Genomic DNA, 24,914 nt, shown 5'->3' with positions numbered 1-24,914 from the left:
GTAATTTCTTCGTTGTAGAATTGTTGTCCATATTGCGGTGCTTGTGTGTGGGTGTGTCTGCTTGCTGTGGAAGCAGACGTTCTTACTTTTAAACTATCAGGTAGCTAAAACAAAATGTCGTCATAATAGATGGAGGTTTGCAGGGTTTTTGTTTTCGATCAACGTAACGTGAAAAAAAATGGAGTATCTAATCGATACAGCAGCCATGAGATGATACGGTGTTGGGTTTTGATAAGAAACTGTGGCATATCGATCTAATCATGTGTAATGATTAATACTACATATCATTTTGGATATGCAGTTGATTCTAGTTGTAATTGTTTCATTGTGTTGATCGAAAATCATTTCAAAACTGATTAATAGAAATGAAAAAAATTTTGTTCCAATTCTTCGTATCAGCCTTTACCATAGATATTTGTTGCGCAGGCCGTGTCCAACCATCGGTGAATAAAGGTGTAATAATAAACGAATCATTTGAGAGCACAACAATCCCCACCAGCCCAACAACAAGAACCACATGGCCAGCCACCACGACAAGACCAAGTAAATATGTTTGATGGACGTTTTGCCTCTGTCTCATTAAACACATTTTTGGTTTGATTTGCTATAACAGAGGAATGCCCTTTTTTCGAAGACAATCCTTATGGTGTTCTCTGTTTTTACTGGGGTGGCCAGTGTTATTGCTACGCAAAAACGAGTTCCACGGACGTATGCATCCGTTATTCCTTATACATATAAAACATTTTACCTTAAAAATAGCTTTATACATTTGAAGTGGAATGGAGCCAAAGAATTTTGTAGGGCCGGCAATATGACTTTGCTCGCTGTTGAAACTGAAGAAGAGGACTATACCATCTTCGTTAATGGAAAATACAACCCAGGTAAGAAGCTATTGACGGAAATTCTGCTAAGACATGTAGCGTAATTTTCCTACTTACTTCCCATACTTACGTCACGCAGGATTGTACTATGCTGAATATTGGACTGCGGGAAGATACTCCCAGGAAGAGAATAATCAGTGGGAGTGGGCCTCAACCCAACCCTTCATACCAATGAACTACACTCATTGGTACGAGGGAGGACCTATAAGCAGCGAACCTGGAAACTGCGTGAGTTTTCATTTCTCTTACACTGACTTTTACCAGTGGGGCTGGGGTGATTATCAGTGTAGCAATTATGCTGGAGCAATCTGCGAATCAGTTTCAGTGTTTTAAATATTAATAATGTAGTCAGGCAAAGACTGTTTTGACAATTAGACGTTCTAATAAAATACTAACCTGCTAGCTGCACTACTGTACGCCTATGGTGTTAGGCGCAGCAAGGAAAACAAAAACTTATTGGTATCGAAGAGGGTCACATATCCCGATGATTAGCTGCCTGCATCCATCTTTCAGGCCATGGGGAGAACTTACGAACAACCTACGAGCTACGATTACCTCTTCTCTACCGTTTTCGGGTCGATCTTCAACATGTAGTGAACGGTACTACAGATCGATATGAAACGTGTGTACGTGTCTTTTGTGTGTGTGTTTTTTAATGTGCCATTTTTAGCCCCTTTATAGTAGGCAAGGCTTCTTTTTTCTTTCTTTCTTCTCTTTTCTTTCTTGATATGATGTCCGAGCGATGAGATGAGGAATCTTGCGAATCCGTTGTGATGAAGATGCTGAATGTAATCCGATGAGATGAATCTTGAGTGGGAGGAGAGGGTGGGTGGGTGGGCGGAGTGGGAGGAGAGCGTGGAGGGAAGGCTTGGAAATTGGAGGTGGCGGGATTTGAACGCGGGACCGACAGAATACAAAGCGAGGGTGATAACCACTGTGCCAGGACCGCACATCCCCACCAAATTTAGCTTTGGAGGTCACCCATTCAAATAGGCAGCTTAGATATATATAAAGTAAATGAGCATTGCGCTGTGTCATAGTTCGCGGCTGCCATGCTGATACCACGGGTTCAAATCTTTGTTATTTAAAAAATATTTTATACAGTTACGAGTTGATTTAAAATTATTTAAATATTTTTAAACATTTATTAGTTTATTTAAAATTACTTAAATATTTTTTAACGATTAGCAACGCACCAGAACGCACTGTTTTTGGTGGGCTACTAAACCACTAAACCCATTTTTTATTTTAAGATTTCCTTGGGTTAGAGCAAAAATGATTTTATTTTCCTCTCCAGGTAGTATAAAATCATAAAATGGAAAATGCGCGATTGTTTGCAAATGGACGAAGAAAACGGAAAGAATTTTAAGCAAAAATTTTCTCATCTTTCCGTCTGCGTTGGACGACAGTGCCAGGTTTATGCTGGGCATCTGGATGATTTGCCAATTCTGGTGGGCAAGTTGATACAGGACTGGAGAGAAGTAGGGCTTTCAAGTCGTAGAAGAGCGGAGAATCGTCCTTGGTACAGAATGAGATAGCTGTTCCGTGTTTACCAGCTCGACCAGTACGACCGATACGATGGGTGTAGTCTTCGATCGTCTTAGCCATGTCATAATTGATGACCAGCGAGACATCCTTAATATCGATACCTCGACCAGCAACGTCTGTGGCAACCAAAATGTCCTTGGCTCCCGATTTCAAGTTGGAAAGAGCAAACTCACGCTGCTCTTGGCCCTTACCACCGTGCAAAGTACAAGCATTGAACTGCAAGAAAAGAATCTCTCAGTATTGGAAATCCAAAACAAATAATACCAAATTGAAGCAATGACTTACGCCGAATTTTTCCAAGCCCTTGGCCAAAACGTCGGCTCCCTTTTTCTGATTGACGAAGATGATGATTGGCGGTTCGAGTTTTCCACGACGCAGGATCTCCATCAACTTGTTCCGTTTGGCATTCTCGTCCACCATGTAGACAATTTGCTCTGTTCGCTCGACGGGCTTACCTGCAGAGCCAATGTAAACGACAGCCGGACGCCTCAGATACGTTCGAGCTAGTCGCTCCACTGCTGGAGGCATAGTGGCCGTAAACATGACCGTCTAGTTGGACGAGTTAAAGAAACGTTAATAGTCGTTTAATCGTTTTTAAATGATAAATATAACCAACTTGTCGGAATTTATTCTTAGAATTGAAATTGGCCATCAGTTTTTGTTCGTCCTCTGCGTCATCGTTGTCCGGTTTTTGATTCGTGACCGGCATATGTTCCAAAATCTTTTGCACATCGGGCTCGAAACCCATGTCAATCATACGATCTGCTTCGTCAAGCACGATATATGTGCACTGGGAAAGTACTAAATATCGGTTTTCCAAGACGTCGATCAAACGACCAGGTGTAGCGATAACAATCTACGGGAAAACAAAATTAGTGAAAACCTGGAACATGAAAGAAAACGACTAGTCGTATACTTCGCATCCCATTCGAAGCCTGAAGCCTTGCTCTTCTCTTGATAGACCACCGATAACGGCGACTGTTCGAATGCCCAAATGCTGACCGAATTTAATACATTCTTCCTCAATCTGTTGAGCCAATTCACGAGTTGGGGCCAAAATAATGGCGTACGGTCCGGAATCATCATCGCCGAGACGAACGTTCTTGGGAAGAGATTGAATCCAAACCAATAAAGGAATCAGGAAAGCGGCGGTTTTTCCTGAACCGGTTTCAGCTACACCGATAATATCTCGGTTTTTCAATCCTGTAATGACGTTGCCGTTGGCAGAATTAGATGAAATTCAACATCAATTTATAGTTTTAATTTACCAATAGGAATGGCTTGGCGCTGAATTGGGGTTGGTTCCGTGTACCCAACTTTTTCAAGAATTTCCAAAGTTTCTTTGTTGAGATCAGAATCTGCCCACGAACGATACGGATTCGGAATTCTGCCACCTACGAAATAAAATTGTGTCAAAAATAAGTACCAAAGAGACAATGAAAATCTTTAATCTAAATAAATTACCCTTGATCGTAATGTTGTAGTCTTCACGGAAGATACGCCAATCACGTTCTGTCATCTCTTCGACTCTCTTTTCTTGCCAGTGACGATCATCCCATTTCTGTTTATCTTCGCGTCTTTGTTCCTTCTTCAAACGCACCTTCTCCTGAGCCTTTTCCGAATCTGTTCGACGCTTGTCTAACATCTCACCGTAGAATTTTGATTGGTCTTTCTTCTGGGCCTTGATATCTATACCGGCAACATGACCGCGACCATAAAATTGGACCTAGAGTTCAATAAATGTAAGGATAGCCCTTCAAATAATAGCAGTGATACGAGACATTACAAACCTGGTGTCTTTCCTTGTAGATTGGATTGTAATCCACAGCCGTATCTTCTGAAGCATCCCATTCGAAAACGAATTTACGTTCGTTCAGCCTCCGAACGCGACGCTTCTTTTTAACCATGCCCAAATAACGATCTTTGATGGCGTCCATTTCCTTTTGTTTGTCGCGGTCTGTTTCGCCTTCTTTACGATCTTTAGTCTCCTTTTCTCGTTCACGTTCTCTGTCACGTCTTCGATCACGTTCTGTCTCCCTGCTTGTTTCTTTGGCTGCCTTCAATATTTTAAAAGAATAAGCAATACAGAAAATTAAGAGAAAAATTCTCTAAACTAAAGTAGTTAAACAACCTGGAAGAAGGCATTTCGTTTTGCTCTTTCCTCTTCTTGTTGTTTTCGCACATTTTCAACCTCCTCCTGTCGCTTACGCAAAGCTTCGGCAGCACGTTCTTCTTTCGTTAGAAACTTTGGTTTGCTCTTTGCTTCTTCTTCTGCCTTTTTCTTGGCCAACAATTCTTCCAGCGATAGAGGTTCCTTTTTGACTACCTGCTCATTATTTTCTTCTGTTACTTCTTGCTCTTTCGCCTCTGGTTCAATTTTTACATCTTTCCGATCGCGGCGTTCTCTAGGCGATCTGTAATTAAGTCCCGGCGGGTTCCAATTCCGTCAGACATATTTTCATATTACTAACACGGCGATTTAGTTACCTGGATCGGGATCTACGTCGCCTTACTGCACGATCACGACTACGTGAACGACTGCGTGATCGTTTTCTTTCGCGATCCCTTCTATCACGATCACGTTCCCTGGCAAGATCTTTTTCTTTGTCTCGGTTATTCCCAGCACGGTCACGGTCTTTGTTGTTGTCGCGATCTCTGGCGTCCCGGTCTCTTTCCCGATCTTTGTTGTCTCGTTCTCTTTCACGATCTTTGTTTTCTCGGTCTCTGTCAACTTCTCTGTCTTTATTTCGCCTATCTCGATCGTCCCGAGCATCTCTTCGATCCTCGTTAACCATTTTTCCTTAGAAGGATCTGAAAATAACAGAACATTAGCAGATGTCATGCCATTATTCTAACAAGATGTCTGTAAACATTGATCGTCACTTCAAACCAAAAATTTTTTTAAACAATTGATATCCTTATTGTTAGAACAAATATTTTGGTTTGAAAGAATGAAAAACATTTTAAAGACTCCCTTAATGATTCTTCTCTAAAAATTTGATCAATTAACGAATTGCTTGTCCAAGATGTGCTAACAGCACTAACACTAAGCACTAGGCGTAGCTAACGACTTTCATTATATGGAAGCTAACAATCGAAAAAAAAATTTCTAACACTTTTTGAGTTTAGTGGTAATTTGAAGTCAAGAAACAAATGTGGAATAATTACTTGTGTTTTTCTTCAAAAATAAGCAAAACGAAGTACCACATTCAAGTCAATACACACTTTCCATTCACCAGCGCATCACCAACTGTGCAGCAGACGAAAAAAGCGTTAAAATAACGTTGCGATGCCAAGTTGAATAAATCTCAAAACGAATTACCCTTCATGATCGAATTGAGCATCACCGTGAATCGGTGACACCTGTCAACGGAAATATTAGGGTTCTATCAATAAAAGGGATAACTCGCAGGTGTAAACCAAGAGTTAAAATTTACCTGGCCTTTTGTTGCTCAGTAAGGAGACAGCAAAAGTTCTCCAATAGGACTACAATACCAAGACATTTACTACCATTTTCCATTTGCCATTAGAAGTCCTACATTTTGTATTCTGGTTTACTCTGTATTGTAACAAAAAAAAAAAAAAAAAAATTGTGCGTCATTTAACGTGTGTGACAACATGGCTGAGACTGCAAACCAAAGATGGTTAACGCTAAAGACTTGCCGAAGATCAGGAGGCTAAATTAATAGATAATCTTTGCAATGAATGACGTTACGATAACATTACCAGGTCTTTCGACCGTTATTATCACTCATCAGATTAAGTTCTGTTTAAATATGGTTAACGAAAAATTTGAGAAGAGGCTTTGCTTTGAATTTCTCTGTATTCCCGACACGTCCAAGGTCAAAACAGACGACATATCATTGAATTGTCCGCCAAAATCTTCAGTCCAGTCAGTTGCTCTGTATCCACGGGCAATAGAAGAAAAATGTTGACACCGGTAAAAGTATCCTCAACACCATTTGAAGGCCAAAAACCAGGCACAAGTGGTCTAAGAAAAGCAGTGAAAGTATTTTCTCAGCAACATTACACTGAAAATTTTATTCAATCACTTCTTACCGGAGGACTTGGAGAAAGTTTGCCCGGCTCGACTCTGGTTCTTGGTGGAGATGGCCGGTATTTCTTACCTGAAGCGATCGAGATCATCGTTCAAATTTGTGCTGCCAATAAAGTATTATTTTCCAACTGCTTTGAAATTGTGTATTCCTACATTGTTATTATTAGGTATCCAAGCTGATTGTTGGGCAAAATGGCATTCTTTCAACCCCTGCAGTGTCTTGCATGATTCGCAAGTATAAGACTAATGGGGGCATTTTGCTAACTGCCAGTCACAATCCAGGTGGCCCTGATGCCGATTTTGGCATCAAGTTCAATACTTCTAATGGTGGCCCTGCACCAGATGGTGTAACCAACAAAATCTATGAACTTTCTACTGGAATTAAAGAATATTTGATTGTGCCAGAGCTTAAATGTGATATAAAAACAATAGGAAGCCAACAGTTTGATGTAAGAAAACTTCTTAAAAGAGGCAAATTTATTTGATTCTGAAATTGTTTTTTCTTCTTGCAGATTGAAGGACATCCATTTACAGTTGAAGTGGTGGATTCAGTCAGTGATTATTTGGAATTAATGAAAGAGATATTTGATTTTGATTCCATCAAGAACCTTATTTGTGGAATAGGTCAAGCTCCTCTTAAAATTTTGATCAATTCTATGCATGGAGGTAATAAAAAATTGACTTCAGAATTAATTAGTTGGGCCAATTGATAAAAAACTTCCATTTTATTTTTTGTTTAGTGACTGGCCCTTATGTCAGCCGCATCTTTTGTGACGAGCTGGGGGCAAGTGCAGAAAGCGTTGTAAATGTCATTCCCCTAAATGATTTCGGTGGCCACCACCCAGACCCTAATCTGACCTACGCTGCTGACTTGGTAGAAGCGATGAAAAAAGGCGACTTCGGACTCGGCGCAGCTTTTGACGGAGATGGGGTATAATATTTTTTTCCGATGCCTTCTAATTTTGTAATTAATGGGAGTTTTTCTTATGAAATTATAGGACCGTAACATGATATTGGGTGAGAAAGCCTTTTTCGTCACTCCGTCCGATTCCCTGGCAGTCATAGCAAATAATATGGACTGTATTCCGTACTTCCGCCGGACGGGAGTTAGGGGATTTGCTAGAAGCATGCCCACTGGCGCTGCAGTAGATAGGTATGTATTATTGTAATGTCTTATTGTTTCTTGCTGTCAATCAAAGCTTTTATACGACTAGGGTTGCCGCGAAGCTGCAGAAAAATATCTACGAAGTACCGACTGGCTGGAAATACTTTGGAAATCTTATGGATGCCGGGCAGTTGTCCCTTTGCGGAGAAGAAAGTTTCGGGTAATTTAATGTGAAACTGTTTTACATGTTGAAAATATTTAATGCAGCAATTAATTAGAACTGGTTCCGATCATATCCGAGAAAAGGATGGAATCTGGGCTATTCTTGCTTGGCTCTCAATCTTGGCTGTCAGAAAACAAACAGTGGAAGAAATTCTGAAAAATCACTGGACCCTGTATGGAAGAAACTTCTTCACTAGGTAATTGTGCGAGTTACGTAACAAACTTATATAACAAACCTCATGACATTGATTTGACCTTCAGGTATGATTACGAAAACTGTGACTCTGAACCTTGCAACAAAATGATGAACGATCTAGAGTCACTAATGAATGAACCTTCGTTCATCGGTTCGACCCATGAATTCGAGGGCAAATCCTTTACTGTGGCTTTGGCGGATAATTTTTCATACACGGATCCCATTGATGGCAGCATCTCTACGAAACAGGTAAAGACCAACGCCGAATATATGAAGCAGGGTGTTCATACAATTTGGTGTCATTTTTCAAGGGCCTGCGAATTATTTTCCAAGATGGTTCACGAATTGTCATTCGACTTAGTGGAACAGGAAGCTCCGGTGCCACTGTTCGCCTTTACATTGATAGCTACGAGTCAGACGCGGATAAATATCTTCTTGACGCACAGGTACATTTTTATCGTTGCTAGGAGACCTTGTTTTGCTTTTTACAAACTGTACGTATTGAATTTAGGTGATGTTGAAACCACTCGTCCAGATCGCGCTTAGAATTTCAAAGTTACGAGAACTCACGGGCAGAGACGAGCCCACAGTCATTACGTAACAAATTCAACAACATGTTTACGAAACCGAGTTTCGGAGATTGGGCAAAAGTTATTCTTAGTCAGCGTTCTAGTTCTCTTTTTTTTTTTTTTCGTTTTGGTTTTTTGGGTAAGATATACAGAAAGTAGTCTAGATTGTTATTATTGATTTTTGAATCTCTTTATCTTTCTGTTTGTTATGTGGCTAGCAGGTCAGCTTAATATACAGGCAATCTTGTGATACTGGGTGAACCGTCTAGCGTAGCCCCAAAGTGATGATACAATTTCAAGTCATACGTATGTACGTACGTATTTCAAGTATCGCCCTTAATAGGTAGACCTTCAAAACAATTGCTACATGTTGACACACAGTCTCTGCATCAATTCAGATATCTGTGTTTAGGAAATGTCCGTGGGTTTTTATACCTTATCTAGAACATCCGACGTCTGCCCTTGAATAATGCTTATGCAGTTAACACTCTTTGTTTGCATTGACGTAAACTATCACGAATAAGTTTTATTATTTGATGTTTACTATCGCAAAGGAAAACGTAGGTAGTAACTTGACAGTTTTACATCCATAAATTATTTTTACTTTTCTGTTTCCAAAGCAAAAGGTAAAACTTATTTGCAGCAACGTAAGCGATACTTCAGTCTAAGAATATAGCCGTTTTTAATGTTCCGGGTCCTGGCCAACATCGCAATGTCCTTATATCCAAAGTAAGTAGAAGCTGAAGAAAGAAAAAAAACGTTCAATTTTGGGCTTAGGAGTTTGGCGCAGTGAAAGCACGCTTGCGGATTGGCCATGGACTCGTGCCTAGGGCCAAGGGCGCCAAAAAAGCTTACTTGCTTTGAAAACCGCCTCGCGCTGGTTCGGGATCCATTTTCGCTTCTATTTCTCCCCTCCACCTTATACCCCACATTTCTTATGTGTATGTGTACACACACACACACACACACACACGGACAACGAGGTCAAAGTCGCGCGCTCTCGGTTTGTTTCGTCCGCACTAAAAAAGTCTAGTGCAAACCTCTCGATTCGCTCATTTCGATTCGTGCTCTCGTCGTGGTGAGGTGTTATTTCCACAAATCTCCCGCATATTACATATGTCCGTGCATGTTGGTGGAGCCCCTGTTAGTGTGTACCATTTTTGGATTGGAATCAGCCATTGAGAACCATTATTGACATTAATTCACGCGGCGTGTTTTAGACTAAAAAAAAATGCAAAATTTATTGAGAGTTGTGGGTTCTCCGTCGCTAAAACAATGTCTTCTCACAAGCTCGAGAAGTCTGAATACTGCGCAGCTAGTTTGCGGAACTCATTTTGACCGCGTTGTACCTTCCCGACAGGCGTTCAAAACCCGACACATTGGACCAAGTGAAGCGCAGAAGCAACAAATGCTTGAAGTGGTTGGATGCAAGGTAAATTTGCGATTGCTTACGACGCAGAATATTTTTAAATGAAATTCTTCGAATTTGAGTTCCCAAATACGTTTTTATTGATAAGAATTTTGTCCTATAAGCTCATTTTCGTAAATCGTTTTTTTTTTCTTTTTGGCGGGGTTTTGTTTGTTTTCACTCGAGTCGTCTGCTACACGTTCATTTTCTTTACTTTCGGGCACGTTAGGGGTTTGCATTTTTCTTCAACGTCCTTCCGTAAATAGCCGAACCTATACATTTCGTCCTTGAAGTTCTTTTAGACCTTCTCTTTGAAATGTCTATTGACTTACTTATTGAAAGCCTTGAAAGTTGACGACTAGGAGATTGTAGAGATTGGGTTCCCCTGGTTCTCACGTATTTCAGACAACGAACAGCGCCTATTTGTTTGGGTAACTCTATGATTTTCTTTCCTGATCAACAACTTAGCAAATAGATAAGTTTGTGTTTTGTTTTGAAACTATTGTTGTGTTATCATTGGCAATTATCTAAACAGAACTTCAACAAATAGGATTTGGAAACACTTACAAAGAATGCCATCCCTAAAGATATTGAGCTGGGCAGAGACCTTCACCTGACAGAGCCACTTGGTATCAATAACGTTAAGATAGTGTTAATGAATGAGATAACTCATTATTTGGGTCACTTTTTAGACGAATACCAACTGATGGAAAGAGTTCAAGAATTGGCAAAACAGAACAAGGTTTGGCGCTCCTACATTGGCATGGGATACTACAATTGTCATGTTCCCCATCCTATACTCAGAAATCTGTTTGAAAATCCTGGATGGTATGTTTTCATTCTCCAATTAAGATCAGCAATACTTAATTTCTGCTTCTGTATGCAGGTATACCCAGTATACTCCATACCAACCAGAAATTGCTCAGGGACGTTTACAAAGCTTGTTCAACTATCAAACTATGATTGCTGATTTGACTGGCCTGGAAGTGGCCAATGCTTCATTGTTAGATGAGGGAACAGCAGCAGCCGAAGCCCTTGCCATGTGTAGCCGGTATGTTTTAATTGCCTGTGCCAAAAATTCATGTATTAATTCTTTATATTTTCTATTAGGTCTAATAAGAGAAAAGTATTTTTAGTCTCACACAAGCTTCATCCTCAAACGATCGCTTGCGTAGAAACTCGTTGCGAAGCCATGGGTTTAAAAGTCAAAGTTGTGGATTTCAGTTCGGAAACAGAGATCGAAAAAGACACATCGGCTGTCCTTTTCCAATATCCCGATACAGATGGCTCAATCCAAGATCTTCAGAGTCTCATAAACAAAACACACGCCGCCGGGGTAAAACACAATTTCGGGTTGCAGTATTGGTATTAAGTGTGCTAAAATCGACAACTTTTGAATCACAGGCTTTGGTGTGCTGCGCAACAGATTTGATGGCACTTACGTTGATAAAATCACCTGGTGATATTGGCGCTGATGTTGCAGTCGGCAACAGTCAGCGCTTTGGCGTTCCGCTCGGTTACGGAGGACCACATGCTGCTTTCTTTGCCTGTAAAAATAACCTCGTCCGAATGATGCCTGGACGCATGGTAGGTGTTTCGCGAGATGTGGACGGTAAAGACGCCTTCCGCTTAGCCCTTCAAACGCGCGAACAACACATTCGCCGCGACAAGGCCACAAGCAACATTTGTACAGCTCAAGCTTTACTTGCAAACATGGCCGCTATGTAAATGAAATTTATTCGTAGACACGTACAGGTTTACCAGCTAACAATGTACATTCATTCATATGCATAGGTACGCAGTTTATCACGGACCTGCAGGATTGCAGAAGATTGCTCAACGAATTCATCATTCAACCATTATTTGTGCCAAAGGTATATTTTAAAAACAAATAATAAGATTTGGTAGGAAAGCTGTCAGAACGGGTTTTTTTAATGACGATGGTTGGAACAGGTTTGGAAGCGGGTGGTCACGTAGTACGCAATAACCAATACTTTGATACACTCAAAATCAAGCCATCAATTCCCGTACAAGATATTAAAGCACGAGCAGAGGCGCAAGAGATCAATTTCCGTTATTTTACCGATGGAGATGTAAGCATAGCTACATAATTTTTATTCGGTTAGTTAATGTTACTTTGTTTTTAGGTTGGCATCTCTATTGATGAAACCGTCCGCGAGAAAGATATTAACGATATTTTTAGCATATTTAAAGTGGATGCTACTGCTGAACAAGTAAATAAAATTGTTTTAATATTATTCAAATGAATATATTGCAAAAATAAATAAATACATGTTATTTGCAGGTGTCACAAAATCAGGATGTTCTTTCATCCAGTTTGGAACATTCTCAGTGGAAAAGAAATAGTACGTACCTCACTCAACCCGTCTTCAATTCACATCATTCAGAGACCCAGATTATGCGTTATATGAAATCGTTGGAAAACAGAGACATTTCCCTCGTTCACTCAATGATTGCTTTGGTAAACTATCGTTTTTGTTGAGACTTGTCATCAATCCGTTAACGTTCACGTTAATTAATAGGGTTCGTGCACCATGAAATTGAATAGTGCCACTGAAATGTTACCGTCCAGTATGCCCGAATTTGGTAACATTCATCCTTTCGCTCCGGTCAACCAGGTTGGGGGTTACCATCAAATGTTTAAAGAATTGGAAGCCGACTTGTGTGACATCACAGGATACGACAACATTTCCTTTCAGTCCAATAGGTAGGCTATTGCGTAAACATGTAATCTAGCCGGTTACTAATTTCAATTTCGACTTATGCAGCGGAGCTCAAGGAGAATATTCCGGACTCCGGGCCATTAAAGCTTACTTGAATTCGATTGGTGAGACGCAGCGTAACGTTTGCCTTATTCCTATATCAGCCCATGGAACAAATCCGGCCTCTGCCCAGATGGCCGGAATGATAGTCGAGCCCATTAATACAGATAAGGCTGGCAGCATTGACCTGGCGCAGTTGAAAGCAAAGGTACTTTGGCAAAAATCAGTTGATTTGAAAAGAAGAATAAATTATTCACCAACTTAACTTCTAGGCTGAAAAATACAAAGATAGGTTAGCCTGCTTAATGATAACGTATCCATCAACGTATGGCGTCTTTGAGGAAAAAGTAGTCGAAATTTGTGATGTTATTCATCAACGTGGTGGCCAAGTGTATATGGACGGGGCAAATATGAACGCCCAGGTAGCACTTTGCCGACCTGGTGACTTTGGCTCGGACGTCTCTCACCTGAACCTCCACAAAACGTTTTGTATCCCTCATGGTGGTGGTGGACCTGGAATGGGACCCATCGGAGTGTAAATCAACTCATTTTTTATTAAATTTTTAGAAAAATAATTATAGAATTCTTGCGAAAACAGGAAGAAACATTTGGCTCCCTTCTTGCCGACTCATCCCGTAATCGATCCACTTGCTGGAAATTCTGCCCAGTCATTTGGTGTCGTTAGCGCAGCCCCCTTCGGTTCACCCCTCATTCTTCCCATATCATGGTCGTACATTAAGGTGATAGCATCTTGGATTATTTGAAACGCCAATGTCAAAAAGCTTATACTGATTTATCTTTTATTAGATGATGGGTGCTCGAGGTCTGAAAGAAGCAACACAAGTAGCCATCTTGTCAGCCAATTACATGAGTCGCATTTTGGAACCACATTACAAGATTTTATTCACCAATCAACGTGGCTGGGTAGCCCATGAATTTATTATCGATGTCAAGGATTTCAAACGGACAGCTAACATCGAAGCCGTAGATATTGCCAAACGACTAATGGACTATGGTATGAGAACTTGTAAACCACTTATCAAGATAGAGAGTAAAAGGTTTGATTTTCTTTAGGTTTCCATGCTCCTACAATGAGCTTCCCAGTTGCTGGCTCGCTCATGATTGAACCGACGGAATCGGAAGACAAGGAAGAAATGGACCGCCTCTGCGAAGCGCTAATCCGCATCCGCCACGAAATCCACCAAATTGAAAAGGGTCAAATGGATCCTGTTCGCAATCCTCTTAAAATGAGTCCGCACACTCAAGAGCAGATCATCAATTCCAAATGGGATCGACCATACTCAAGAGAGCAAGCCGCCTTCCCTGCGGTAGGTTTAACTTATTTCAGATGTTGAACTGATCATTTTTTAAGTTTAAAATATTCAATGCAGGATTTCGTCCGTCCTGAAACGAAAATGTGGCCAAGAGTTGGACGCATCGACGACATCTACGGTGACCGCAACCTTGTTTGCACCTGCCCACCTATGGAATCGTACACGAATAAAGACTCTGACAGCGTTGAAGGGGTGGCTGCTGCACGGGCGTAATAGTTGGTGGGAATGGGCTGTTGTAGATTCTCATTCCATAATATTATAAGTTGTTGTGCTTATTCAGATCATCTTTACTTCATTTTCCATTTTGTCTCGCCTTAGGCAACACACTGAATTTTAACATTATTTTTCTTCTTCATCTGCCATACAACTAGCTCGTAAATCCAGCATTAGAAAATTCAAATCATCAAATGTGTTAAATTTATGCAGAGTAATACAAATCACTAAGGCATATATCGAGAGAAACAGTGTTTGTTTTCGTCTCAATCTTTTTCTTTCTGGAGATTACGTGACCTTCAAATTTCAATTTTGTTGAACCTCCTGCTGTGACTGCGACTATAAATTCTTTTATACTTATTTGATAAAGTGGGTTGCTACCGTGTGACGACAATACGTTCCTTGAAAGGTAAATAGAAGTTTATAACTGGAACATTCTTTTACGTCATTGTAAGAGGTGAGCAGAAACTGGAACAGGATCTTCGAATCACGTTGCAAAGGCTCCCCCACCTTGATATCCGTTGGAAAGTTGCCCGATATTTTGCTTGAAAAATCGTCTAGGTTAGTAACCTAAGCCCTTGGTGTTTAGAAAGTGTGTGCACGGCTTTTCACTGCATTTTTTCTATCTTTATGTCGCTTGGAACGTGATGCAAAATACACGCGTGTCCTTCAAATTTTCCGTTAGGCCATTGCTTAATGTCCCTGCGTGCAAGAGTTAGCGCTATAAAAAGCCTACCGTACCGATACGAATGTGTCACTCGTAGACGTCATCTTGCCTACTCCAGTTCAACTGCTGCTTTTAGAACGTTTGCACACCTTCGATTGTTCTAAGATGAAGCTAATGATGGCGGTATGTTTGGTTGTAAAAGTCTTCTATTGAAATTATTTTTAAAGATTAGTTTCTTTTCAGATCGTGCTTGCTTGTTTGCTCACCTTGTCCGTGACTAGAGCATCTCCCGTACCGCAGGGTCGGCCACAGGGACTTGCAGTGACGACAAACACGAATGCACAGCAGCAATCGAATGCTCAATTGATGTCTCAAGTACAAAACAGCAATCAGGGACTGGCTGCTGCCCTTATCTCGTCTACCTTCGCAATGGGCCAACAGGTGTTTCAAGCAGTTGGCAGACAGCTGCAAGGATGGTCTCGACTTTAAATTAAGAAAAACAAAAATATATTTACGTGTATCTAGATCCTTGTCTGCTAAATTTTCAACCTAACAAAATGAAGAATTATTTATTTTTAATACGAAGAAATAATAAAATGGATAAATTACGAATTCTATTTTGCAAGAATTAATGTGTCTGGCTGTATTGTTGGTCATCGTCGTAAGACTGGTTGCAAACGTTATCGCGTGTAGCTCACGGCACCCATTCAGCATTTAGTACCGGGTCCATTACAGCGGAATATTCTTAACGAGTGTTTTCACTTTCTATACTGTCCTTCAGCTTTCATGGAGCAAGTACATGCTATTTATAGAAAGAAAATTTAGTTGAACTTGTTCCTGCAATGTAATGGTCGTTAACGAAACTTACCTGTAGATCTAGCTTCTGCCAACAATTAATACATAAAGATTATGAACCATTGAAAGAAAAGGTGGAAGAAATTAAAATTACATTTACGCAACCTGGAAATTTTCTAGAATAAAGAGAAAAAGGGGGATCGCCGTAACACCGTTTTTCAGTTTACCAATCAGCAATTCATGGAATTTCATTAACCCTTTGGGCCCAGGTAACTGTTTGAATTAAAGGTAGGATGTACAACATGCCCAAATTTGGAAAAATGGATTAAGCGCCATTTGAATATTAATCCACCTTTCCTAGAATGTGTTTTGCCTTAAGGTACCGCGCATAACCGGATTCGCAGAATCGGGTTGATTGCGAGAAAGAAGAAGCAAAGAGTTACCGGTTTCTGGTTTAAATATACTGTCATCTTCTAGGTGTCATCACATTGTTCCTTCAGCTACCACAACAGCAACATTCCAGCATAATGGGTCAAAAACAGTCTGCCTCAACTGACGACTGTGAGATTGCCATGATGAATCGTACTGATTTGTCTTCCCATTTCACTCACCTAATGAGGTAATTGTTTCGTTGATGTTGTGTTTTACTGACGGTCAAATTTTTAATAATCAAATGCTGTCTTTCAGTAAATCTTATCAGGCTGACGAATGCTTCAATTGCGGAGCCAGGCTGGAAGACAACAACTTGTTTAATTCTTCTGGAACCAAATCATTGGGTGAAAATTCTGTTCGATGCCAGCAATGTCGTGTTTGTAACTCGACGAATGTCATCGTGGAGAAATTCCGAGAAGTTGTCACGTCCTTACCACGTTCAGTACGAATTCACCATCCTTCGTCGAGTGCTGAATGTCACCTTTTCATGATGCCTGTTAGCCAAAACAAAACTCATTATCATAATCATCATGTGAAGACCCAACCATCTCTTGAAACCATTTGCGGATCACCAAATAACACAACGAACACCATTAATCAGGCAGCTTCAAGCTGTGTCTAAACTGTAAAGAGAACGTCAAATGTTAGAATGTACAGCTTGAAAATAGAAACAATAAATACTTTTTTCATAAGGGTTGCATCGAATTTCCTTCGAAGGTCAATTTCCTCAATTAATTGTGGCAAAGGTATTTCTGGCTACAAACAAATTCTCGCATGTTTCTCACTCTTTGCCACCGATGCCCCATTTTAGCAGTTTGGAATTAGTATCACAATGGGGAGATTTAGTTCACTAGTCAGATTCTTACTCTTCCTGGAAAAAGTTGGTCAACGGATATGAGTGATCGTTTCTTCTCCCTTGAGCGTTGTTTCAACCCTCTAGACCAGTTGTATCTTTTCCCATCCCCAACGGATGTCCAACGAAAGACGATCTAATGGGAACGTCCGTCAACAACGATTTAGTGTTTGCAAGTCGTTGAGCATGGACACAATGGAAAATCACTCTTCAGTTATTGTTTCAAAGGAAGTGTCCCTACATCAGACAACTAAATTTGAGAGGTATATCAAATAAAATTATAAATTACCTGTAGCAATGTTAGTCGTAATTGTAGGTCATATCCCGTAAAGCCAAAAGGAAATACCAGAAAATTGTGCATTTTGTGAAAATATCCTTCATCCATTTGGAATAACTTTCGACGTCAATAAAAAGGATGTCCACGTCTGGTGCCAGAACTGTGGGAAGAAAAATTCCTGTGGCACGATTCGGAAAAAGCCATTGATATTATCCACTCTGCCTGTTGTTAAACATCTAGTCAGACACCAGTGTGAGAATAAATCTCAGGGAGGACCATCAGGATGTCCACACATGACAAATTCTTTTCATTCACTTCGCCTTCCTGGACAACAGGGCAGGAAGTTACAGCAAGTCGGGAAGCAATCACTACCCAAATCGTCTGAAGCCGAAAATTCACCACCATTTTTTGATCACCTAATTCCAGAGGGTACCAGATTTTAACCTAAGGTTACTCTAATTTTTCGTTTTCGTAACACTGTTTTTTGTTTTTATTTTTTTTTTCTAAGAAATTTCCCGATTAATGTGTTTGGAAGCTATTCGGAAAAAAAGGGAGGAGCTTGCTGTAAAATCTTAAACTTCCTGGCGCCAAATCATTATCACCATTAATCAATCACATTGCCTATACTGATGATAAATTACTTTACAATTTCTTATTTTTTAACTCTGAATAATACAGAAAATGACCTAACTGAAGATTGGATTCCAAATGTAGAATAGTTCTGAGACGACGTGCTGATTGAATTTTCATTTGAAACACGTGTTTTACGAATAGTGCAGCAGACGACGTTAAATGGCCGTTTTTCTTTTATTATTTGCTTTACATTTGTAAACAGGTGGTCAGGTGCCAACAGTTTAGGTTTATTTTCACGGTAGGATTCAAATTATTTTTGTACAAATATTTGTAATTCCCTATTTAGGACCCAATTGTTACTTAGGTGTTTGTTTTTTACAACCATTTGATTAATACCTGTTGCCTAAGTAAACACAAGTTATCTCCATCAATGGAGCTTGATCTTTGGTTATCAGTCTTTAGGGTCTTGGCTTGCACATCCAAATTTTAATTGTTCATTTACAGTCATGGAGAATCCAGCTGTTACACTATTCCGCCAATATTTACGCCTGAAAACAGTGCAACCTGAACCAGATTATGGCTAGTATTTATTTGTTGTATCTTTAATCAAAACCCACAAAGTATACTAACATGAAATAACATTAAACAGAGGCAGCCATTGTGTTCCTCAGAAGAGTCATTGAAGAAATTGGACTTGAACACAAAACAATTGCACCTGATGCCAAGAAACCTATTTTGATAGCTACTTGGATAGGCCTTGAGCCATCTTTGCCAACGATTTTGCTGAATTCCCATACTGATGTTGTTCCTGTGTATGCTGACCAATGGAAGCATGATCCGTTTGAAGCCATTAAAGATAGTGATGGGAAAATTTATGGTAGGGGCACCCAAGATATGAAGTGTGTTACCATTCAGTATCTTGAAGCCATCAGGAACCTAAAGAATCAGGGAATACAACTTAAACGTACTATACATCTGACCTTCATGCCAGGTAAAAACTTGTTCAATTTTTATCTGTTCCTTTGGTGTAACTTTTTAATTTACTAGACGAAGAAATTGGTGGAGTCCTCGGAATGCAAGCATTTTTACGGTCAGAAGAATGGAAAGAAATGAATGTCGGATTTGCCCTCGACGAAGGCTTGGCTAATCCCATCGATGAGTTTACAGTTTTTTTCGGTGAACGAATGCCTTGGTGTAAGTTATGTAGCCTGTGAAATAAGTCATATTTGTTCTGTAATCATCCGTCAACGCTAAATTCCTCTTTTTTCCCGGTATTTGTAGGGGTGAAAGTGAGCTGCCCTGGTAATCCGGGCCATGGGTCGCGATTCATTGAAGGTACAGCAGCTGAAAAACTGCGGACTGTTATAAATCGTTTTCTGGATTTTCGTGAACAAGAAAAAAACCGTTTGGAAGCCAACCCTGAGTTGACTCTTGGCGACGTCACCAGTGTCAATTTAACCAAAATTGAAGTAAATAAGATTTATTTATTTATTTTTAAGCTAGATAGCCGATATCCAACTAAATGTGGCCTTTGCATATTGGATTTGTTCAGGGAGGAATTCAGGTGAATGTAGTCCCATCGGAGCTAGTGGCTTATTTCGACATTCGTGTCACACCTCACGCCGATCTAGATGATATGCTTAAGCAAGTGTATGATTGGTGCAAAGAAGCTGGAGATGATGTGCAAATAGAATTTAAGCAATATATGAAAGATCAAACATTAACTTCTATTGAACCTGGAAACATCTGGTAAGCCCATTTATTAAGAAAACCGTTTTCTTCTTCTCTAACCGTCCCTTTTTTTTTAAAAAAAAGGTGGGATGCATTCTCGTCTGCATGCGAGTCCATGTAAGAATGAACAACTTAAAGATTATCTTATTTCCTTCATTTAAATTTTTCTTATAGAAAAATGAAGATCAAGTGTGAAATTTTTCCAGCAGGAACTGATTGCAGATTTTTGCGTGAGGTAAGGTATTGTAATTTACAGTCTTTGTATCTTGAACCGAACTTTTAAAATTCCAGATTGGTTTACCTGCACTCGGATTTTCTCCTATCAATCTGACCCCTATTTTGCTGCATGATCACAATGAGTTTATTGAGGAAAGCGTCTTCCTTCGAGGCATACCAATTTATGAAGCTATAATCCCCGCCTTAGGAAATGCTTAAACCTGACTCGTGTTTTAGTCTCGTTAACGCCACTTACTCGTAGGTTCCAGGTGGCTTACGTAATTGGTTTCCGCAGGTAACATGAAGTCGTGGTACTCTAGAATTTGGTCGTCCCCTGTTTGTGCGATCAAGCCGTCAAATGTCGCGTTATTTTATTTTGATTTGAAAATATAGATATTTCCGGATGTGCTATTTTTTCACGTTAGATGGCGTGAAATTTCCCAAAATAAAAAGCAGACGAAATGTGGCGTGTACTGCCATCATTGCGAAAACTGACACGGCAAATTTTATGGGGATTCTGGGTTTAATCCGGAAATCACAATTTTAATAACAAAACAGAGCTCAGTGTTATTTTCGTTGAAAGATGAATCCTATTCTTGAACCGTTGACATTCCCTGAGAAGCAAGATGAAGAGGAGTTGGTTACCTCAGCTCAATGTGAATGTCTTTTTTGCTCAGAAATGTTCGACTTGCAATCGTCAAATGATCAAATTTTGGCTCATTTTCTATTGGCTCATAAACTAGTGGTAGCTGATGTTAAAGAAATTGTTGATCTTAAAAGGTTTTAGAATACTAATTTTCTATGTTTGTATTATGCAACTTCACTTTGTCATTTAGGTACATGGATTACTGGAGACCAAAGTTTAGAGAGTCAGATCCCAAATCATATTGCTTTGTTATGGAAGCAGAGAATGAAAATGGTGCAAAAGAAGAATATTTCATGTTAGCCCATGAACTTCCAGAAGACCAAAATTTGAGGGAAAAACTTCAAAGAGAAAAATTGGTGAGTTAACTGGGTTATAAGTATGTTACTAAATAGGGTTTGACTTTTTGATTGCATATTGATAGAATCTAGTTTTGAAACAGCAGCAGAAAGAAAGAAAAGATGAAGAGTTTTCTCATTGCTGCCTTTTCTGTAGGAAAATTTTTACAGGGAACCGGAAAGTCTTGTTTGATCACATGAACTTTGATCACAACTTTAGTGTTGGGCTTCCTGACAATGTTGTGTTTGTAGAAGAGTTTCTCAATTTACTGGATCAGAAACTATCACAAAACATCTGCCTATACTGTGAGAAGACATTCAAAGATAGAACTGTGTTAAAAGAGCACATGCGAAAAAAGATTCATAAAAAAATTAATCCTATGAACAAAGAGTATGACAAGTTTTACCTTGTCAATTATCTGGAACCTGGTAAAAGTTGGAAAGATATAATGGAAGAATTTGATGAATATTGCCAAAATGAAGACTGGTCTGATTGGTTTGAACCAGAAGCAGAAGCTATGTGTTTGTTTTGTCATTTCCAATCCAGTGCACCAGAAGTTCTTTCCCAGCACATAACATCACACAATTTTGATTTCCTGGGTCTGAAGAAGAATTTCAGCATCTACCAGCAAATAAAAATTGTCAATTATGTTAGAAGGCAAGTTCATGAGAAAAAGTGTATCCTTTGTGATGAACAGTGTAGTTCCAGAGAAGATCTCAATGTCCACATGCAGAATTTGAGCCATTTTAAACTACCTGAACGTTCAATATGGGACCAGTCACAGTACGTTAAATAAGCTTGTATTACCTTATACTTCTGTGCCATTGCTTACTGTCCTATTATAGGTACTACTTTCCAACTTATGAAAATGACGCTTTACTTTGTTTGCTGGAAGACACCGTACAAGACGATTCCATCGACGCCGATCAAGTATATACCGATTTCTGTCTTACGAAAATTAAATAATGTCTTTTTTATTTTTAAAAGGTAAAGGTTATTCCTGAAGAAACTGTAATCAATCTTAAACTTGTGGAAGAAGAACTTTTAAAACTTGAACTTATTGTAAAAAAATGAATGGTTCTAGAAAACTGTAAAAAAAAAAAAATTGTATTTGAAGTGATCATGATGGTGCAATGCAAAGTTTAATGATGGATCTGAGCTAATGGTTCTGCTCGTATTTCTGATAAATTGAGTCTGGAGTCTAATTCATTATCAATCTCCCCAATAAGGACTCTAAAACAGAAGGAACACATGTTAGGGACAACATTATTTTCCAGCAAAATTCGTGAAATATAACATACACATTGTCTCCTCTGATGATGTGTAGGCCTAGCTGGACTTGCTCAACTCCTTGACTAGAGCTAAACACTCGCTCATGGCTGTCATCAATAATCAGGTTAATGGTTTGATCAAATCCTTTAAGAATACCCTACAAAAAAGAATTCCCAGATTACTTTTCGGCAACAGACGCTGCTACGTAGCATTTGGTACGACCGACAAACTTACAATAAAATTTCTTCCATCCCCTGTAATTACACATACCGCACCTAGAAATGAAAGAAAAGTTAGTGTTTCGTTAAAAATGGCATAGTGTTGAAACAACAAATAAAACTCACGATTGACATATGAATCTAACGTTGATGCCATGGTTTCGTCGCTTCACTTGCTTGAATTTTTTTTGCCACCGTAAATATCGTCTGCAACACTAGGGCGTTGCCATTGTCTATCATATCTTGAAAAACCAAAACATTCTTGTTTTAATATATTAAAAAAATAAAATAAAATAATCATATAATCAAGCACTTTGCTTTTTTAAAAAATGTTTTGGTGCAAAATAACTTTTGACAAAAAACTTAGCTAAACGTTTAGCTTGTATAGCTTGGCAGCAGTAAATGGCGGGAACATCTCTCGTTTTCCGGTGCTTTCCCGCTAATAAATCGAGCCATTTCCTTCAGTGTTTCTTAAAGTCGTTTCATCTCCGTCACGTTTGACGAAAGTCTTCCAATCGTAGTTCTTTATAGAAAAAAAGAAGCTTCTTCAATCTATACGAATTGTTTTATATTTATACCTCATTTATTATTATGAACCATCGTCGTCTGCTTTCTGACAAAAATTGCGAGAAATTTGTGATACGAGTGCACGTGTTTTATGAGGTTCACAATCTAAATAAGAGAAATGGCACTTTGCTTGACTAATGTCCGTAGTACGTGGAGGCGAGCAATTCCTTTAAGTGCTATTTATTCTCATTCGAAAGCCATGTGCTTCTCTCCCGCCGAGTTCCATGCGATCAGTCCAAATTTGGAGTTTTCTCCCGACTGCGATGAAGCGATGAAGGAAAGGCTAAGAGGAAACATGAAGGTTCATGAAGATTTTATCAATGCTGAGGAAGAGAAAAACCTTTTGGAAGAGTTAGAGTTGAAGTTCAAAAGGTCTCGGTATCAGTATGACCATTGGGATGATGTAAGTCAAAATTTCATAGGTGTGCAGACTGTCCAATTGTTAAACGACTACCATTTGTTATTCCCAACAAAAAAGGCTATCCACGGGTACAGAGAAACAGAGAAACCTACTTGGAATGAAGTTAATAACAATGTGATAAACCGTTTGAGAAATTTTGCCTTCTCAACCACAACAATGCAACATGTTCATGTTCTTGATCTTGCAGAAAATGGGCACATAAAACCACATCTTGACAGCATAAAGGTATGATTAAGCTATCCTTCAAATAAATTTAAATGAGCATTTTTAATCTATTTGGTTTTTCTGCATAGTTTTGTGGCAATACCATTTCGGGGATTTCTCTGCTCTCACCCAGTATAATGAGGCTCATCCATATACAACGACCTGAAATTTTCGTCAAGGCGTTATTGCCTAGAAGATCGCTGTACATTATGAAGTAACATTTGTCGAGGCTAACTATACGCCATAATAATAACTATATGCCATTTCTTTTAATCGACTCTTTATAGGGACATTGCAAGATACGATTTCAATCACGAGATTCTAAGTAACAACGAATCGTTCTTCAGGGGAGAGAAGGTCACGAAAACCAGGCGCATCTCAGTGATCTGCCGAAGTCCGCCACCGTCGTCTTAATGGATTCTACGCTTCCGGAGGTGTGTTTCCGTGTTGTAAACACGATTGGTAGATATGCTTTAGAAGACAAGTCGTGTACTTGGTGAATCGTAATATCTATACAACAGTCATGAGTGACATGACCATCACTGCAAAAAAAGGAAAAGGATATAAGGTATTTTAAGTGTAAGGAGAAGAGAGCTTTTCTAGTTTTGGGTGTGAGGCGATTGGCAGGCAACAATCGATTTTGCTCAAAGTGGTATTTAAAAAGAAGGTGGAGGGAGTCCCGTAAAAGCGAGAGAATTCAAAAAGAATGATGGATGATGCCATCCGCGTACTTCCCGAATCCATCCTCGTCAGACGACACTGATAAGACTCTTTTACGCCTTCGCAGAAAATGTAAAACGACAGACGTTTTACATTTTTGCCGTTGTTTTTCTTGGCGGAAGTTTTTGTACTGCTCCCGTGATGTATTGGATTGAGATCCGAGTGTCTCTCCCCAAAACGTCTTTTTCTGGTGAGTGTGTGTGTGTGTGTGTGTGTGTGTGGGAGGGTGGAGAGTGAGAAATGTTGGAAAGAACAAAATGGGCGTGAACTTTCCGACGTAATCATTCCGCTTTCTCCCTTTTTTTGATTATCGTGTTCTGTTTTGGGTCCGGACCTGATGGCGAGTAAGTGAGAGAGAGAGAGAGAGAGGGAAGAAGAAGAAGAAGAAGCCTTATCTTGTTTGAGACAATGTTGTATATATACCTAACAAGACTTGGTGCACCAACAGCAGCTCTCCCTCTTTTCTTCTTGTGATGTTTTCCCTATCAGCTCTGCCCTTTTCGTTGCTGAGTTGCTGCTGTTGCGCTCTTTTGACGGTGAATGATATCCGCGTCTTTAGTTTTTTTCCGTTTCCCCGTTGAGGTGCGGCTTTCGAGTTGCATCTATTCATCCCGGCGGGCACAGTCGGCATACAAGATGATGTTGAAACAGAGACAGAGGAAAGGTTTCT

General features: G+C 39.6%; 10 protein-coding genes and 1 long non-coding RNA gene across 14 annotated transcripts; 9 read left to right on the top strand and 2 right to left on the bottom strand.

The window, feature by feature from the left end:
• Positions 1 to 300: 300 nt before the first annotated feature.
• On the top strand, positions 301 to 1,233 carry LOC130694994 (C-type lectin domain family 4 member A-like). Its single transcript, XM_057518111.2, has 4 exons — positions 301 to 543; positions 614 to 708; positions 776 to 881; positions 961 to 1,233. The coding sequence occupies exons 1-4, from the start codon at positions 366 to 368 to the stop codon at positions 1,212 to 1,214; spliced, it is 633 nt and encodes a 210-aa protein (XP_057374094.1). The 5' UTR covers positions 301 to 365; the 3' UTR covers positions 1,215 to 1,233.
• A 912-nt stretch (positions 1,234 to 2,145) lies between these two features.
• LOC130694987 (probable ATP-dependent RNA helicase DDX23) lies at positions 2,146 to 5,697 on the bottom strand. Its single transcript, XM_057518103.2, has 10 exons — positions 5,598 to 5,697; positions 4,917 to 5,240; positions 4,561 to 4,843; positions 4,220 to 4,486; positions 3,894 to 4,155; positions 3,698 to 3,823; positions 3,346 to 3,632; positions 3,046 to 3,285; positions 2,715 to 2,978; positions 2,146 to 2,645 (listed from the first exon to the last, which is right to left on the bottom strand). Exons 2-10 carry the CDS (start codon positions 5,222 to 5,224, stop codon positions 2,247 to 2,249), a joined length of 2,436 nt encoding a protein of 811 aa, XP_057374086.1. The 5' UTR covers positions 5,225 to 5,240; positions 5,598 to 5,697; the 3' UTR covers positions 2,146 to 2,246.
• A 493-nt stretch (positions 5,698 to 6,190) lies between these two features.
• Positions 6,191 to 8,863, top strand: LOC130694988 (phosphoglucomutase-1-like). Its single transcript, XM_057518104.2, is given in 11 exon segments — positions 6,191 to 6,326; positions 6,329 to 6,600; positions 6,654 to 6,935; positions 6,999 to 7,152; positions 7,227 to 7,417; positions 7,485 to 7,639; positions 7,701 to 7,811; positions 7,870 to 8,010; positions 8,075 to 8,258; positions 8,321 to 8,455; positions 8,521 to 8,863. Coding segments are annotated over 11 exon segments (1,836 nt in total). The 5' UTR covers positions 6,191 to 6,205; the 3' UTR covers positions 8,611 to 8,863.
• A 748-nt stretch (positions 8,864 to 9,611) lies between these two features.
• Positions 9,612 to 14,565, top strand: LOC130695424 (glycine dehydrogenase (decarboxylating), mitochondrial-like). Of its 2 annotated transcripts, XM_059495163.1 has the most exons (18): positions 9,612 to 9,727; positions 9,799 to 10,010; positions 10,537 to 10,615; positions 10,679 to 10,814; positions 10,873 to 11,037; positions 11,097 to 11,322; positions 11,391 to 11,710; positions 11,781 to 11,860; positions 11,940 to 12,079; positions 12,134 to 12,220; positions 12,292 to 12,468; positions 12,530 to 12,714; positions 12,776 to 12,977; positions 13,042 to 13,304; positions 13,368 to 13,509; positions 13,577 to 13,784; positions 13,844 to 14,097; positions 14,161 to 14,565. In XM_059495163.1, the coding sequence occupies exons 2-18, from the start codon at positions 9,810 to 9,812 to the stop codon at positions 14,314 to 14,316; spliced, it is 3,021 nt and encodes a 1,006-aa protein (XP_059351146.1). In that variant the 5' UTR covers positions 9,612 to 9,727; positions 9,799 to 9,809; the 3' UTR covers positions 14,317 to 14,565. The 2 variants fall into 2 exon arrangements, with proteins under 2 accessions (XP_059351146.1, XP_057374547.1); XM_057518564.2 differs by having other exon boundaries at positions 9,614 to 10,010.
• Positions 14,566 to 15,034: 469 nt separating this feature from the next.
• On the top strand, positions 15,035 to 15,572 carry LOC130695425 (uncharacterized). The gene is made up of 2 exons (XR_009002382.2): positions 15,035 to 15,166; positions 15,227 to 15,572. It is a non-coding gene; the product is annotated as an uncharacterized LOC130695425 (long non-coding RNA).
• A 603-nt stretch (positions 15,573 to 16,175) lies between these two features.
• Positions 16,176 to 16,872, top strand: LOC130695061 (uncharacterized). The gene is made up of 2 exons (XM_057518177.2): positions 16,176 to 16,397; positions 16,466 to 16,872. Exons 1-2 carry the CDS (start codon positions 16,306 to 16,308, stop codon positions 16,830 to 16,832), a joined length of 459 nt encoding a protein of 152 aa, XP_057374160.1. The 5' UTR covers positions 16,176 to 16,305; the 3' UTR covers positions 16,833 to 16,872.
• Positions 16,873 to 17,215: 343 nt separating this feature from the next.
• LOC130695674 (uncharacterized) lies at positions 17,216 to 17,970 on the top strand. Its single transcript, XM_057518837.2, has 3 exons — positions 17,216 to 17,326; positions 17,396 to 17,769; positions 17,849 to 17,970. The coding sequence occupies exons 1-3, from the start codon at positions 17,250 to 17,252 to the stop codon at positions 17,914 to 17,916; spliced, it is 519 nt and encodes a 172-aa protein (XP_057374820.2). The 5' UTR covers positions 17,216 to 17,249; the 3' UTR covers positions 17,917 to 17,970.
• Positions 17,971 to 18,151: 181 nt separating this feature from the next.
• Positions 18,152 to 20,223, top strand: LOC130695534 (aminoacylase-1-like). Of its 2 annotated transcripts, XM_057518677.2 has the most exons (9): positions 18,152 to 18,211; positions 18,369 to 18,492; positions 18,563 to 18,904; positions 18,961 to 19,107; positions 19,195 to 19,382; positions 19,466 to 19,662; positions 19,729 to 19,761; positions 19,819 to 19,879; positions 19,936 to 20,223. In XM_057518677.2, the coding sequence occupies exons 2-9, from the start codon at positions 18,420 to 18,422 to the stop codon at positions 20,077 to 20,079; spliced, it is 1,185 nt and encodes a 394-aa protein (XP_057374660.1). In that variant the 5' UTR covers positions 18,152 to 18,211; positions 18,369 to 18,419; the 3' UTR covers positions 20,080 to 20,223. The 2 variants fall into 2 exon arrangements, with proteins under 2 accessions (XP_057374660.1, XP_057374661.1); XM_057518678.1 differs by lacking the exon at positions 18,152 to 18,211 and having other exon boundaries at positions 18,357 to 18,496.
• Positions 20,224 to 20,309: 86 nt separating this feature from the next.
• LOC130695532 (zinc finger protein 277-like) lies at positions 20,310 to 22,271 on the top strand. 2 transcript variants are annotated; one of them, XR_009002417.2, is made up of 5 exons: positions 20,310 to 20,640; positions 20,697 to 20,862; positions 20,928 to 21,629; positions 21,688 to 21,772; positions 21,830 to 22,271. XR_009002417.2 is itself a non-coding variant. In XM_057518676.2 (5 exons), exons 1-5 carry the CDS (start codon positions 20,444 to 20,446, stop codon positions 21,914 to 21,916), a joined length of 1,233 nt encoding a protein of 410 aa, XP_057374659.1. In that variant the 5' UTR covers positions 20,310 to 20,443; the 3' UTR covers positions 21,917 to 22,271. The 2 variants fall into 2 exon arrangements, 1 of the variants encoding a protein (XP_057374659.1); XM_057518676.2 differs by having other exon boundaries at positions 20,928 to 21,625.
• LOC130695535 (U6 snRNA-associated Sm-like protein LSm8) lies at positions 21,934 to 22,554 on the bottom strand. Its single transcript, XM_057518679.1, has 4 exons — positions 22,459 to 22,554; positions 22,349 to 22,389; positions 22,144 to 22,271; positions 21,934 to 22,075 (listed from the first exon to the last, which is right to left on the bottom strand). Exons 1-4 carry the CDS (start codon positions 22,487 to 22,489, stop codon positions 21,985 to 21,987), a joined length of 291 nt encoding a protein of 96 aa, XP_057374662.1. The 5' UTR covers positions 22,490 to 22,554; the 3' UTR covers positions 21,934 to 21,984.
• Positions 22,555 to 22,954: 400 nt separating this feature from the next.
• Positions 22,955 to 24,053, top strand: LOC130695002 (alpha-ketoglutarate-dependent dioxygenase alkB homolog 7, mitochondrial-like). Its single transcript, XM_057518118.2, has 4 exons — positions 22,955 to 23,302; positions 23,378 to 23,545; positions 23,614 to 23,738; positions 23,812 to 24,053. The coding sequence occupies exons 1-4, from the start codon at positions 23,018 to 23,020 to the stop codon at positions 23,936 to 23,938; spliced, it is 705 nt and encodes a 234-aa protein (XP_057374101.1). The 5' UTR covers positions 22,955 to 23,017; the 3' UTR covers positions 23,939 to 24,053.
• Positions 24,054 to 24,914: the final 861 nt, after the last annotated feature.

This window comes from Daphnia carinata, chromosome 4 (assembly GCF_022539665.2).
Source record: "Daphnia carinata strain CSIRO-1 chromosome 4, CSIRO_AGI_Dcar_HiC_V3, whole genome shotgun sequence".
Classification (NCBI taxonomy): domain Eukaryota; kingdom Metazoa; phylum Arthropoda; class Branchiopoda; order Diplostraca; family Daphniidae; genus Daphnia; species Daphnia carinata.
Note: the sequence above shows the minus strand (reverse complement) of the source record. Positions and strands in the feature narration are given on the sequence as shown.